Source organism: Sphaerodactylus townsendi, linkage group LG05, assembly GCF_021028975.2.
Source record: "Sphaerodactylus townsendi isolate TG3544 linkage group LG05, MPM_Stown_v2.3, whole genome shotgun sequence".
NCBI classification, from domain to species: Eukaryota; Metazoa; Chordata; class Lepidosauria; order Squamata; family Sphaerodactylidae; genus Sphaerodactylus; species Sphaerodactylus townsendi.
The window spans coordinates 119,445,729-119,460,735 of NC_059429.1; the positions used below are offsets into that span (position 1 = coordinate 119,445,729).

General features: G+C 45.8%; 1 protein-coding gene across 1 annotated transcript; it reads left to right on the forward strand.

Annotated features, from left to right (window-relative positions):
- Nucleotides 1-1,938: 1,938 nt before the first annotated feature.
- On the forward strand, nt 1,939-15,007 carry FAM210B (family with sequence similarity 210 member B). The gene is made up of 3 exons (XM_048496044.1): nt 1,939-2,541; nt 13,227-13,402; nt 14,771-15,007. Exons 1-3 carry the CDS (start codon nt 2,215-2,217, stop codon nt 14,985-14,987), a joined length of 720 nt encoding a protein of 239 aa, XP_048352001.1. The 5' UTR covers nt 1,939-2,214; the 3' UTR covers nt 14,988-15,007.

The window sequence follows — 15,007 nt, forward strand, 5'->3', positions numbered from 1 at the left end:
TGACTAAGGCTCATTCCGCACATGCAGAATAATGCACTTTCAAACTGCTTTCAGTGCTCTTTGAAGCTGTGCAGAATAGCAAAATCCACTTGCAACCAGTTGGGAAAGTGGTTTGAAAATGCATTATTTTGCGTGTGCGGAAGGGGCCTTTGGTACCAAGCAAATAAGGATATTCTGGGGCAGATTCTATATAGAAGAAAAAGAGTTGATTTGTTCACCCTGCTTTTCTCTTCTTTAAGGAGACTCAAGGTGGTTTACAAACTCCTTCCCTTCCTCTCCCCACAAGAGATACCGTTTGAGGCGGGACTGAGAGAGTTCTCAGAGAATTGTGGCCAAGGTCACCCAGCAGGCTTCGTGTGGAAAACTGGGGGAACAAATCCGGTTCTCTAGATTAGAGTCTTAACCACTACACCACACTGACTTCCCCTTCCTTCAAAGGAATCTGGATATATAGAACCAAGCTTGGCCTCAAGGCAAAATGTCCTCATTCAGTGCTTGCAGCTCATAAAACTTTGCAAGAACAGTCTCTCCTTTAATGAATGCAACACTCCCTTGAAGTGATTCCTTCAACCCCCATCTGTCCCCATCTGTATTTTTGCAATGAATATATCCAATGGTGGGATTCAAATGATTTAACAACCAGTTCTGGTGGTGGGATTCAAATAATTTAACAACTGGTTGGACACAAGCACAATTTTAACAACCGGTTCTGCCGAAGTGGTGAGAACCGGCTGAATCCCACCACTGAATATATCCCGTGCTCTCCCATACTGTTTGCTTCCTTTAATGCCGTGTGGTGACCTTCCCAGGAAACCTTCTAGGAAGCTAGCTTTTCCAGACAGGAAACCCCCTGCTGCGATCAGCCCATCTGCATTTGTCAGGAAGTTTGGCAGTTTCCTTGACTAAGAGATAGTAAAAAACAACCTGTCTAAAGAAGATAACTGAAGATCAGAAGGATCCCCTTCCAAGAGCCAACATTTAACATCAGACATGTTAGTTGTGGTGGGTTTTCCAGGCTGTGTGGCCATGGTCTGGTCTGGTAGATCTTGTTCCTAATGTTTGTCCTGCATCTGTGGCCGGCATCTTCAGAGGTGCATCACAGAGGGAAGTCTGTTACACAACACAGATGCAAGAGAAACGTTAGGAACAAGATCTACCAGACCACAGCCACACAGCCCGGAAAGCCCACAACAACCAGTTGGCAATACATCAGACATGTTAGTTGTGGTGGGTTTTCCGGGCTGTGTGGCAGTGGTCTGGTAGACCTTGTTCCTAATGTTTCTCCTGCATCTGTGGCTGGCATCTTCAGAGGTGTATCACAGAGGGAAGTCTGTTACACAACACAGATGCAAGAGAAACGTTAGGAACAAGATCTACCAGACCACAGCCACACGGCCCGGAAAGCCCACAACAACCAGTTGGCAATACATCAGACATGTTGTTTTGGTAGCCAGTTATAAGGAAGTGTGAACTCCTTGCGAAGCATGACCTATTCAATGACTATTAGAGACACTGGTATATTAATCCCAATAGCCACAAAAGTGCTTTGGGTGGGTTTAATGTATTGCCGAAGGCTTTCACAGCAGGAATCACTGGGGTGCTGTGTGGTTTCTGGGCTGCATGGCTGTGTTCTAGCAGCATTCTCTCCTGACGTTTCGCCTGCATCTGTGGCTGGCATCTAGATCCTCTGAAGATGCCAGCCACAGATGCAGGCGAAACGTCAGGAGAGAACGCTGCTAGAACACGGCCATACGGCCCGGAAACCACACAGCACTCTTTGCTTGGATTGTTAACCACCTGAAGGTCGGCAACTCCACTCTCCACCCGCTCCCGTTGCTGCAGCACGTGATCAGCCACAACATGGGATCTCAAGCACGTGCAAAGTGCATTTCCACACCCCGGCTGAAAAAAAAGACAGCGTAGAAAGCGTGTAGGACCCAGCACGCAGGCCGGAGAGCCAACCTAAGCAGGCCCGCTAAAAACGAGCATGCCCGGTTGAAGTTGTGTGGCAGGATTGGTGCAAGAGGAAGCCTCGCCTCCCCGGGCGCTCCCTTGCAGCAGGAGAGGCGGCGCTGCGCCTTTAAGGAGGAGGGTGCCTGCCTGCCTGCCAGGCGGGGGGTGGCTGCTTTCCAACCCGGCTCCGGGCCTGATCTGCCGCCTCCCGTGGGCAGGCTCGCCCGGTGGCTTCTCGGGAGCAGCGTCCGGCCGCCGGCGATGCACGGGCTGGGGCCTCCGTGCGCCCTGGCCGCGCTTTTCCCACCGGGGCTGCTCCGGGCGGTGGCCAGAAGCGAAGCATTGCGGGAAGCCAGCAGCAGCCGCCGCCGCCGCCTCCGGGCTACCGTGTGGCTCCTGCGTGGCCAGGTGCAGCCTGCCGCGGTGTCCTGGCAAGGTCCGCACCGAGAGTGCAGGCAGCTCCTCCTACTGGTTCCCCTCCGGCGGCCAGAAGGGCCGGGCCAGTTGCGCACCGAGGCCGCCCTGCGAGCCACCGGGACCGGCATGCCCGGTGGGGTCGGCAGCGGGAGCCACCCCGGATCGCAGAAGGTGCGTGGAGGCCGGGGGTGGGGTTGTCAGAGAAGGCAGTGGGGGAGAGTCTCCGAACATGTGCAGAGTGCTTTCTCCCAACCACAGGTGGACCCTTCTGGGCATCTGCGACAGGGCTCGGCTTCCGAGCAAAACTGAAGCCCCATCATTTTTTGGGGGGTGGGGGGGGGGATATTTATAGTAAACTCAATCGCCGTAAAGGCGAGAGGGCACTGGGGGGACTCGACGCCGCGCCGTTGGGGTTAATATTATTACTAACGACCTTTAATACATCAGTTTGGAGAGCTTGTGCGCGCGTTGTATCAGGTCACTAATCGACACTACAACCCTGCAAGGTAGTTTTTACCCCGCATATGGGACCGGGCTGGCAACAGATCCCCTCCCAACGTACTTTGTGGTTCTGCAGTGCATTTGTGGACTCCTTCCTCTCGAGTTCTGGGTAGAGGCCTTTACGCTCTTAGCTGTTGTCTTGCACCAACTTTACTATTGCTTCACGTGGTTTAGGGCTGGGCCAAGCAGTAACCTCCCTCTCCCTGTTTTACGTCTCCCTTGCCATTCCTTCCTTCCCTCTGTGTTGTTGCTCAGGAGAAAAGCCAGTTTGTTAATGAGCAAGATCCCTTGGCGCTTCTGGGCAATGCAAACGCCCACTGTGCAAGTAGGATTCCTGTTTAAAACTGCAATACCTATGAACTAGAATACTTTAGTCCAGAAGAGCTACCATGACTTGGTACAGTGGAGTCACCAACATGTTTTTAGGACCATTACTCCCTTGAGCTTAAGGGACACAGAAAAGTCAGAGGGGCCCCTTCCGCACACGCAAAATAATGCGTTTTCAAACCACTTTCACAACTGTTTGCAAGTGGATTTTGCTATTCCACATAGCTTCAAAGAGCACTGGGAGCAGTTTGAAAGTGCATTATTCTGCATGTGCTGGAGAATCCACATATTACTGTTCTGAGTGCAGTTAAATAACTTTAGAAAACCCAAGAATTAAAGGAGGCAAGTAATATATATTAATGAATTCATGCTATGTAGTGTTTTTTCTCGTCAGTCCTCTGTTCCCTGACTTCCTCATGCACTGCATGGAAAGAAGAAGTGTTTGGATTTATACCCCGCTTTTCTCTCTGTAAAGAGACTCCAGGCAGCTTACAAACTCGTTTCCCTTCCTCCCGTCACAGCAGACACCTTGTGAAGTAGGCGGGGCTGAGAGAGTTCTGAAAGAACTGTGATTAGCCCAAGGTCACCCAGCAGGCTTCACTTGGAGGAGCGGGGAATCAAGTCCAGTTTACCAGATAAGAGTCCGCGGCTCATGCTGAGGAGGTGGGAATCGAGCCTGGTTCTCCAGATTTGTCCATTGCTCTTAACAACTACACTATACAGGCAGGTTCTTGGAGCCAACAATATATTTAGCCGTGATAACTGTGGTGTCTGTACATGTATATTGCATGAGCAGGTAAAGTTCACTTGAGTTTTTTCTCATATAAAGTTTGCAGGATCTTGCTTGTTCGTAATAGGTGTGTGAGACCCACTAGTGATTTTTCAAATGCTCACATCAGCAGATATTCTATACATTTGGAAGTGTTAGGTAAATATAAAAGTAAACTTGATCTATGGGCTGATGTCACTCCAGGACATTTACTGAGCATTTACATGGTGGTTTCCCATTGCGTTCCCCAACTGTCTATCCCTCCGCAAGCTGGAAAGTGTTAACATGTATGTAAATCAAATTTCTGACAGTGTAGATTGGGCATGTGTAAGGATCCTGATCCAAATCGAAGAACTATGCAGAAACATCTCTTGAAAATAGCATTTTAAACTGCTGCAGCCAGAACAAAGCTGCTACACAGCTTTGTAGACCAGAGATCCATAGCCCTAGAGAGCCAGCATGGTATATTCATTAAGAGCGATGGAGTCTAATCTGGTTTGATTCCCTGCTCCTCTACAGGAAACCTGCTGGGTGACCTTGGGCTGGTCACAGTTCTCTTAGAACTCTCTCAGCCCCACCTACCTCACAAGGTGTCTGTTGTGGGGAGATGAAGGGAAAGGATGTTGTAAGCCAGTTTGAAACTCCCTACAGAGAACGATGGGTTATGAGTCCGAACTCTTCTCCTTGAAGATTATTGTGTTCAATCCAACCAGCTTCCATTGCTGTAAAAAGGGGGTTCCCTTTAATCACCAAAAAGGCTATGTTGGGGATGTCAAGGCCTGTATACACTGGCAGTGAATTCTGCAATTTATTTATCTGTTGTGTACACACTGTCAAAATGAGAGGCTTGTTTCTTTGCTGAGTTTTTTCAGTGTCTGTTTTCAGTCTTATTGAGATCAGTCTTTTATACCTTTGAAAGTTACCTGACTGCTTTAAAAAAAAGCACAAATTCTCCCCAATCCCCCACCCTTTAAAAATAAACCATGCGCTGTGAATGCCCCTTCCTTTTGTAAATTGAGATAGGCCTCTTTGTTTCTGTTTTACTTCCTGATCCTTCTGCTTCATGCCTCTGTTTTACAATGGAAATTGCATCGTCCAAATGTTGTTCGGGGCTTTGTTTTGAAAGGGTTGCTCTTATTTCAAAACCTGATTGCTTGTGATGCGTACAGTGCTGATGACCCTAATCCTCCACTGACCCTTCGTGTCCGTTCCTGATGAAAATCAATAGTGGTTCCCATTGTGGATCTTAAATTGCTGCCCTGATTCTCTTCAGCCGGAGGCACTTGACGCTGTTTTGAGCAGAAGTGGCCAAGAAGGCCGGCATAGTAAGGAAGCGCTGAATAGCTGCCAGTTCCCATCACTTAAAGCTCTTGGCATAGATTCCTCCCTCTCCCTGTTCGTTGGACCCAGTTTCCCTGTTCGTTGGACCCAGTTTGCAGACTGTTTATCCACCCATCCTTCTCTTGGCTGGTTTCATTGGAGCCCCTGGTGTGACCTTGGTTGCTAAATGTTTCAGATATGATAAGTCGCTTAGAAGATAAAGACATTTATGTCTCCCATCAGGTAGCAAAGTTTTGCGCAATAGCATATAAAAAGCGCAAGATTTTGTTGAAATAGAAAGCTGATTAAGTATTAATGTGTCCAAACTGTTATGAGATTTATTCATTTGTAACGTAATATTCCAATTTGCAACTGTTTTATATGTATTTTGTAATATGTTTATATTTGTAATTTATATTGTACAGAGTTTGTGGATGGCTGGCTTATTGCCGTATTGAAACCATTCAACTCAACATAAGGAAATTGTTTTTAGGGGACAACCCAACATTATCAGTTTCTAGAAATGACAACTTAAAGAATAGCTTTGTAGCTGAAGAGAATCTCCCCCTCTGCCCAATAGTGGTGCTTTATGATAGCTGTTTTACATTTTTTTTGCCTCAAAACTCAGTTTTAAAACGACTTTGCCATACTGAACAGCAAACCTTAGCTGTCGACCAAGAAGTACATTTGGTGTCTTCTGTGATTCTGTTCTGGTAATGGCAGAGCCACCTTCAGATGGTGTGCTAGAGGACGATTCTGCCATCAGCAGAGGAAAATGGCTTCATGTTTAGCTGTTGGATCACCTGTCTTTTAACTAATAACTTTAAATCAATGTACCTGTTCTCAAAACTTGATGTTTTACTAGCTTGAGCATCTCCCAGTTTTCTATGTGGTAATGGGGGTAATGGGGAAAATTATTGGCTTGGGGGTAATGGGGAAAATTATCATCCATCCATGCCGTTCCAAGTAAGTGCCTTAGTGTGATGCTGTTTTTGCCTGGAAACGTGACATCAGCAATGCACAAGCTCAGCATTCATTTCTGTGGCAACCAAAGTTATTCTCAAATGTATTACCTTGAGATAGAGGCCTTTTTTGAAATGACAGAGAGGAAAAAACTGGAAAGAGTTTATAATTTCATGAAGGGAAGTTACCAGTCATGTTAAAAGAAACATATTTTTGTGTGTTTTGTTGTGCGTTTAAGGAATTAAATAAAGAAATGACAGGTGAGACCTGGGAATATAAGGTATGATGCATTACTCTCTGTATTCCCTTAATGGAAAACTATTAGAAGATTTGGAGGTACTGTGTGGTTTCCGGGCTGTATGGCCGTGTTCTAGCAGCATTCTCTCCTGACATTTTGCCTGCATCTGTGGCTGGCATCTTCAGAGGATCTGATAGTTGTAAAGGAAAGCAAGTGGAGTATATATACCTGTGAGTAAAGGTCAATAGGAGTGGCCTGGCAAGAGAGTAACAATGAAGTGTAGCATGTGAGTAACAAATGGAGATAGCAAGGTCAATAAGTGAGGCATCTGAATAGAAGTAGTCTGGCCTTTGTTCCCTTTGATTGTCTATAGTTATCCTGTGTCTGTGTGGAGCTGATTAGTCACTGTCTTTCTTTCTGTTGAAATTGTCCATGTGTTTGTGGATTTCATGTGGACAAGCACATGGACAATTTCAACAGAAAGGAAGAAACCATGAAAATGAACAGAATTTGGCTGCCAGTTTTGAAAAACACTAGAGAAGACAGTGACTAATCAGCTCCACACAGCTCCACCCCAGTGATTCCAGCCGTGAAAGCCTTCGACAATATATTAGAAGATTTTCTTCCAAAGGTATCTGCCACCAGGTGAACAATTTGCCATGATCGAACATCACATGAATACATGAAGCTGCCTTATGCTGAGTTAGGCTCAGACCCAAATTCGGAATTGCCCACTCAGACTGGCAGCTGCTCTCTAGGGTCTCAGGTGGAGGTCTTTCACATTTGGTCCCTTTTCCTGGAGATGCTGGGGAAGGGGAATGAGGGGAGGGGAGATGACACACCCCTCCCTTTCCCTCCCCTCCCTTGCATGCCACTCCTCCCTCCCTCTTCTTCCCTTGCATGCCACCCCTCTCTTTGCTAGAGTGGGTGGGCCATGTCCAGATGCTGAGCCCCCTCACCCCTCTCTTGCATGCCACCCCTCACTCACTCCCCTCACTCCCCTTCCCCTGCATCTTTTCTGGAGATGCTGAGAAAGGTCCCAGATGCTGGGACCTTCTGCATACCAAGCAGATGGTCTGCCATGCAGCCACAGTTCTTCCTGTCAGTGTCATAGTTCAGTGGTAGAGCATCTGCTTTGCATGGAGAAGGTTCCGGATTCTGTCCCTGGCATTTCCTGTAATAAGGAACAGGTAATAATAGATTGTGTGGAGAACCTTAGACCTTAGAAAACGTCTGCCAATTAAGAGTAGACAATATGGACCTTGATAGATCAACAGACTGTTGCAGCTAAGGCAGCTTCGTGAGTTCAGCGGGTACAATTACATTGTTGGTGGTGCGTCATCTCCACAGCCTCAAAAGGTCAGGCTTTATGAGCATTCTCTGGCAGAAGATCCCAGAACTTGAGGGCTAGCACTTCAAAACCCTTCCTTTCAGCCAGCCCTTCTTGGATTTTTTCCCCATAAAACAGAAAAAAATAATAATGAAACAATGATTTGTGGCTTTGAGAAGATCAAGGGAAAGGACATGAGAGAAAAGTATGTTAATGATATTAACTGAGAATTAGTTTTTCTTCGGACTCTTAAGTAGGGAGCAAGTGGTAAGCTTTTACGTGTGACTGTATTCAGTGCAGAGGAAATCAGGAGCTGTTGCGTGTATTTCTTTCTTTTTCCCTTTTATGTACTGTGATTTTGTTGTTGTCTTTGGAATATTACTTTTGATGTCATTTAATAAATCTTAATGAAAACATTAAAAAAAAAAAGGAAGCCTTCTTTCTAGCTGCCCCCTCCCCATTATGGTCTGCTATAGTGACACCAGGATGCACCCCTTAAAAGGAGGCTTTTCAGGGATCAGGCTTTGTGATCTGATCAGAGATATTGTCCCTTTTACTGTAGGTGCGGGGATGCCCTCCAGAGTGAGGCAAAGGTGGACCAGGTGATCTGAAAAATTCTTGACTATTCAGTGGAAAGTAGGGAGTGAGGAAGTCAGGGGGCTTGCCTTCGTCTCATCTGGATAGTGGTCCTTCAGATCTACAGCCCAGGCCCCCAGATCAGTGTTCATTTAGACTTTGTTCAGTCTGATCATCCTGATAAATGAGAACCAAATTGTGTATCCATCTGGCACAGCCATTGCCAAATTCACTATTGCATTGAAAAGAAACTGTCTGTCCTTTCCTCGTGACTGTGTAGTCAGTGAAAGATCCCACAGTCTCTTTTGTTGGGGGATATTTTTTTCAAAAAAAAATTGAAAACAAATTATCCATTCTACTGTGCCTTGGCTAAGGATTCATTTCTAAGCGAATGTTTGAAAGCCCACGAGTTGTGTGATGCGAGTGGCTGGTGCCATCCGTATCTCTTTTTAAAAAAAATATTTTTTTGTATCATTTGTATCATTTGAATATTCCATTTTATATTAATACACTTCTTCATTCGTTTTCAAACAATACATTTTCCCCTTTCCCCCCTTCCCCCTGTATTTTCTCCATAGTTTTATCAAACAGCCAGCAGTAAGTTCATTCTTTGTAATCTCTTCTCCCATATCTCCTCATTGACTCCAGCTTCTTTCATGTGCAATCCGTATCTCGTGCAGCTTGACCCTGAAGAAGTGTTTTGAAATAGCTTCTGACCAACTGGCTAGTGCCACAGATCTGATGCGGCTTCTTCAATCCAGGATTATTCAGACAAACTTTGCTCCTTGCTTGCAATATCGCTTCACAACCAGGCATTGTGAGCTAATCTCTTGAAGATTTAAGGGAGAGACCATGGCTGGTGGTAGAACATCTTCTTGGCATTCAGAAGGTCTCAGGTTCCATCACCTGCATCTTTCGTTAAAAGGCTTAGGTAGAAAAAAGCTCAGGTAAATGGTGATATGACAGACCTGTCTGCCTGGGCTCTTGACTATCACAGTACTGATCTGGAGAAACCGCTGGTCTGACTTGGCATAAAAAGTTTCATGTGCTCGTTGGAGGTTGGGGCGGGGAGTTAAACCACTCCTCCCGTGCCACTGTTCCCATCCATACTTGTTCACCTTCCCCCTCCTCTGACTCTTGTCCTCCACTTACCAGCAGTCCCTGGCCCCAAAACCAGCCCCAACCAGGACAATTTTAGCTTTGGTTGCAGCTTGGGGGAACACTCAATCGAGGGAAACCTGCAGGACTTAGACCCCCTCCGCACATGCAGAATAATGCACTTTCAATCCACTTTCAGTGCACTTTGCAGCTAGATTTTACTGTGCAAAATAGCAAAATCCACTTGCAAACAATTGTGAACGTGGATTGAAAGTGCCTTATTCTGTATGTGCGGAAGGGCCCGAGTGCTCTATAAGACAGAGTTGTTGTGTCTAGCTCAGTGATGGTGAACCTATGGCACGGGTGCCAGAGGTAGCACTCATAGCTCTCTCTGTGGGCACGCACAAACAGAGTTCATCATGTGGGGGGGGAATCGCCCTCCCCCACCATATCTAGGCTGGCTTGGGCTGCTGGGCTCGCTTATTAGCATTAAACCTAAGACCTCGTTTTGGGGAAGCAGTATAGGTAACCCTGTTAAGTGCTGTTAAACCCCACTGACTTTCATGCAATGAACTATAGCGCGATCCTTTACCTGGGAGTAAGCTTGGTTGCTGGCAATGTGGCTTGCTTCTGAGTAAACCCTCCTAGGGTTGTGATTCACCTGTTCGAAGAGTTGCATGGTTGCTTCAAAGCAAAGCCACCTTCTACCACCAATCTTACTCCCGAGTAACATACGCCTCCGAGCCAACCATTTTTTCTAAACTAAAACCTCAGTATTCAGGTTAAATTGCCGTGTTGGCACTTTGTGATAAATAAGTGGGTTTGGGGTTGCAGTTTGGGCACTCGGTCTCGAAAAGGTTCGCCATCACTGGTCTAGCTTATGGTTGAGGATATCAGTGGTATCTATTCTAGCTGCCCCCCTTCTCTGTCCTGCCCCTTCCCTTCCCAACTTCTTCCCTTCCATTTCCCCCCAACATACGTACAAATGTGGATTTGAAGGGGTATAGTTTAAATTTGACTTTTAATTGTTCATGCCGTCTATGTTACTGGGATTCTATAAAATACTTTATTGATTGTTATTAATTGGTGTGTGGGCCACCCCCCTTAGCCTGTCTGGGGAAGAGCAATCCATGAAATCAAATCAATCAGTAAATGTCTCATCAGAGATCACCTCCTAATATTTCATTGTTTTTGGCCCTAATGCAGCTGCCTGTCTGGAAGTCCTCTTCCAGATCTGTTTCTAGTAGCTGCGTTAGTTCAGCAAAGGAACTGTTTAGCTTTTAGCTCATAGACAACAGCTGGTCTCCAGTGATCCATTCCAGAATCTGCCATATGTGTTGCAAGCGTATTGCATAACAGCACAGGGCCTGAGAACCTTATGGAGAGTTGAGTTATTTTACACTCTTCGCTCTAAGTGGTGTCAAATGGCTTTCCGCGTTACCAGTCATGCAGCCTGTGGCGTTACAGCATTTCTTCTTCTCCCACAGGATTTGCGCTCCTTGACTGAGCCACTGAAGCGTGAAGCAATAGCAAAAAAAATCCTATGGTATAATAGCATGGATTTGGTTTGCACAGTTGCCTTTGTGCAGTGCTGGCCTGTGAGGCGCTTGTGCATCTGGGCCCCATTTCTCCTCGGGAGAAAACTAGTAGTAGACCCAGATCTGGATTCAAGTCTTACTTTGTGAAAAGATCTACAGTATTTCCGCAAATTACTAGTGTTTTCCCAGGTTTGTCAACAAGATGGGGTTGCTTTACATTTGCGTACAAGTTACAGTTACATCCAATAATTTTTTTATATACCGTAGATAACATTTTAAGGGGATCATCTTCAATTACAGCTTGCCTTCTCTGTGTAAATACAGCAGCTGTTTTCTGATGTGAGTTGGTCCCTTGGGCCATGTAACATAGAATCATAGAGTTGGAAGATACCACAAGGGCCATCAAGTCCAGCCCTTCGGGGGTGGGCGGTTTAGCAAATCAAATTAATAAATAAACCCCCTGCCATGCAGGAACACACAATCAAAGCACTCCCGACATATGTTCATCCAGCCTCTGTGTAAAAACCTCCAAAGAAGGACACTCCGCCACTCTTGGAGGCAGTGAATTCCACTGTCGAACAGCCCTGACAGTCAGAAAGTTTTTTCTAATGTTTAAGTGGAATCTCTTTTCCTGCACCTTGAATCCATTATTCCGTGTCCTAGTCTCTGAGGCAGCAGAAAACAAGCTTGCTCCCTCTTCGACATGGCTTCCTTTCAAATATTTAAACATCGCTATCATGTCCCCCCATAACTTTCCTTTCTCCAGACTAAACATCCCCAGCTCCCTAAGCCTCTCTTCGTAGGGCATGGATTCCAGACCTTTGAACGTGATGGCAGTTTGCTCTGACCTGGGTAGTGATTCTTCCCAGGCCTGGTAGCTGCCCTTCTTTTAACTAGGGATGCCAAGAACTGACCCTGGGGTTTACCTGCTCTTTTGCCCTTCCCTTTATTCTTCTTTGCCCTTGTGAAATGGCCCCTAGAAAGCAGTCATCCTTTGTGCAAGTGAGTTAGACGGCTGGAGAATATCCTGCTGTGATGGGCTGCAAAATAAAATAGAGGTTTAAAAGTACAAGTCAGTCGGTGGAACAAGATGCTATCCCAATGGGAAAGTGCCCTGATTGGGTATGTTGACCTGTGCTCTGATTGGTGAGCAACTAGCTGACTCAGAGATGGAGGAGGTATCCCTCTGAGAAGAAAACTTTTGTGGGCTTTTGGATCTGGATTCCTGGGAGTTAACATCAAGCCTCTTAACCGTGTGTGTTAAATATCTACTCTGAATGAATTCCAGGGAGTGAATCAGTGTGTTATCCTTTGTCCAAGTGAGTCAGTGGACTGGCAAATATCCAACAATATGCTCAAGGCAGCTAATTAAAATAAAAAAATCAGTTACCTTAGTGCAGCACAGAAAACCCAAAGGATTATGCGTGGTGCTGATGGGGAGGTCAAACCAAGTGCTTTCCTTTCTTTGCTGAGCCCATTGGTCTCTCCTCTGCCAGAAGATTAAGGGGATTGTATATTATGGTGTATGAGAGCCAGCATAGTATGGTGGTTAAGAGTGACAGGCTCTAATCCAAAGAACTGGGTTTGATTTCCCCACTCCTCCACATGAGCGACAGACTCTTATCTGGTGAACTGGATTTGTTTCCCCATTCCTGCACATGAGCGGCAGACTCTTATCTGGTGAACTGGGTTTGATTCCCCACTCCTCCACATGAGCGGCAGACTCTTATCTGGTGAACTGGATTTGTTTCCCCATTCCTGCACATGAGGCCTGCTGAGTGACCTTGGGTCAATCACAGGTCTCTTGGATCGGTCTCAGCCCACGCAGAGGCAATCTTTTTCCTTGAAAACACTACTTGGACACCATGAAGAAGGCACTTTCCAGTACCACATATTATAGTATAAAAACACAACCAAAGTTTGAACAGAGCACTGTATGTGTTATGAGAAACTATATTTGAATTGCCTGGATGTGATATAGAAATTGTAATGCTAAAGACAATCATTTTAGACATTACGCTGAGCTGACATTCCCTTGCCTGTACAGAATTGGGCTTTGTTTCCGGGCTCATGCTCAAGTCTCGCTCTTCCCTTCTCACGCAGGTAAAGTTCTGCAGCCATAATCCAGGCTTGATGCAATGTCTGAATGCAGCCTCTGTGTTTGAATTACAGCGTCATTTCTTTCCATCTATGTAGGACGCCAGCAGTTCCCCTGGCAATGAGGTTCCGGATCCCAGCAAGGAGAATGGAAAGAAGCCAAACAAATCCCAGCAGCTGAAGAAAGTTTTTAAGGAATATGGAGCGGTAGCAGTTGGGTTTCACGTTGGAATTTCCTTGATGTCTCTGGGAATGTTCTACTTGGCTGTGACAAGGTATGGTTTACACAGCTGCCATGAGGGCAGGAGGTCGGTCAAAAAAGGTGACCCAGTGAGCTCAATTGCGGGGGGGGGGGGGGGTTGAACCCAGATTGTAGTCCAGCACTCCAACCATTAAAACACAATGGTTCTAGCTCAGATTTAGGCATGCACATGGAAAACAAGCAAATTAAAAGCCCTGCTCATCTGCCATGGAGAGAAGGGAAAGTGTAAGAGGGCTCCAGGAAATAGGTCCGTACAAGAAATCTTGCTGCGACGGACATTCACCCCCATCACACAGCAAGCACGTTGTGCATAATCGGCTTAACAGTTAGCTCCTTATGGAATGTATACTTGTCCCTTATTAGCTAGCAACAGGTCGAGCTAGAATGCAGTTGAAGAACTATACTTGTGCGTCTACATTTAATTCTCCTGAGATATTTGTGTCTTCGGGTGTGTGTGCCAAATGCAGTCCTTTTATCTGTCCTCAGCAAAAATGGATCCAAGGAATATTGCCTTTAAACACAGGCAACACTTTTAACAGCTGGTTCCATGACTTGATCCAGTTTTTGCTTATGCAAGTTTGAATGGCATCACTCTGATCAGCTAAAGCACAGAGCCTGCTTCCAATGAAAGAGGTTAATATTCTGGAGGGAGGCTCCGTGTTTAGTTAAGTGGAACTATAAGCCACAGCCTGCTACTGTACCACCTCCTTTGGAGGTTTCTAAAGAGAGGCTGGGTGACCATCTATCAGGAGTGCTTTCATTGTGTGTCCTGCACAACAGGGGGGTTGGACTTGCTGGCCCTTGGGGTGTCTTCCAACTCTATGATTCTGTGATCTACCACTCTTTCATCCTGCTCTTCTAAGGAACTCAGAGCTGTGTGCCTGGATCTCACCACTACCACCCACACACATTTCATTCTTATAGCAACCCCATGAAATAAAGAATGAAGTCCTGTTCATGTTTTACAGGGAATTTGTGTACATTCAGCTTGTATTTGCATACATCTGTTTGTAAGGAAGAGTTACCATATGTTCACTTTGCAGAGGAAACTGGAGACCGATCTAGATAAATGTGCAATATCAAACATTCACGTGTACATGTATTGAATGTGACATGAAAATTATTCAGCATGTATGTAAAGAAAAATCAAGTGTACATTGTACATGGATTACGTGTGTGGTCACTGTGACTTGTGAGCAGGGCTACAGTGACTCAAGGTTAAACTATAGCAATGTGGGCTTTTGAACCTATATCTCTGAGGCCCCTTGAAAGAGAAGGCAGACAGCATACGGTATATTTTACTGTAGTAGTTTGACTACAGTCTTTAAAAATGCTTGAGCATTTAATGGCATTGTGATATTTGTTCCCTTTCTTTTTTTAGTGGAGTGGATATGACTGCGCTGCTTTTCAAGCTGGGCTTTGATGAAGCTCTTGTACAATCCAAGTTGGCTGCTGGGACAAGCACTTTTGTACTGGCCTACGCTATCCACAAACTGTTTGCTCCGGTCCGAATCAGCATCACCTTAGTTTCAGTGCCATTCCTGGTCAGATATTTTCGGAGGACGGGCCTCTTCAAACCTCCAACCCCAAATCCTTGATTAAATCCTCAGAGAACAGA

Excerpts from the sequence above, each read along its gene's own strand:
- FAM210B (XM_048496044.1), top strand. The coding sequence starts at position 2,215 with ATGCACGGGCTGGGGCCTCCGTGCGCCCTGGCCGCGCTTTTCCCACCG. Across the intron at positions 2,542-13,226 it reads GCCACCCCGGATCGCAGAAG|GACGCCAGCAGTTCCCCTGG; the intron begins GTGCGTGGAGGC and ends CCATCTATGTAG. Across the intron at positions 13,403-14,770 it reads TTCTACTTGGCTGTGACAAG|TGGAGTGGATATGACTGCGC; the intron begins GTATGGTTTACA and ends TTCTTTTTTTAG.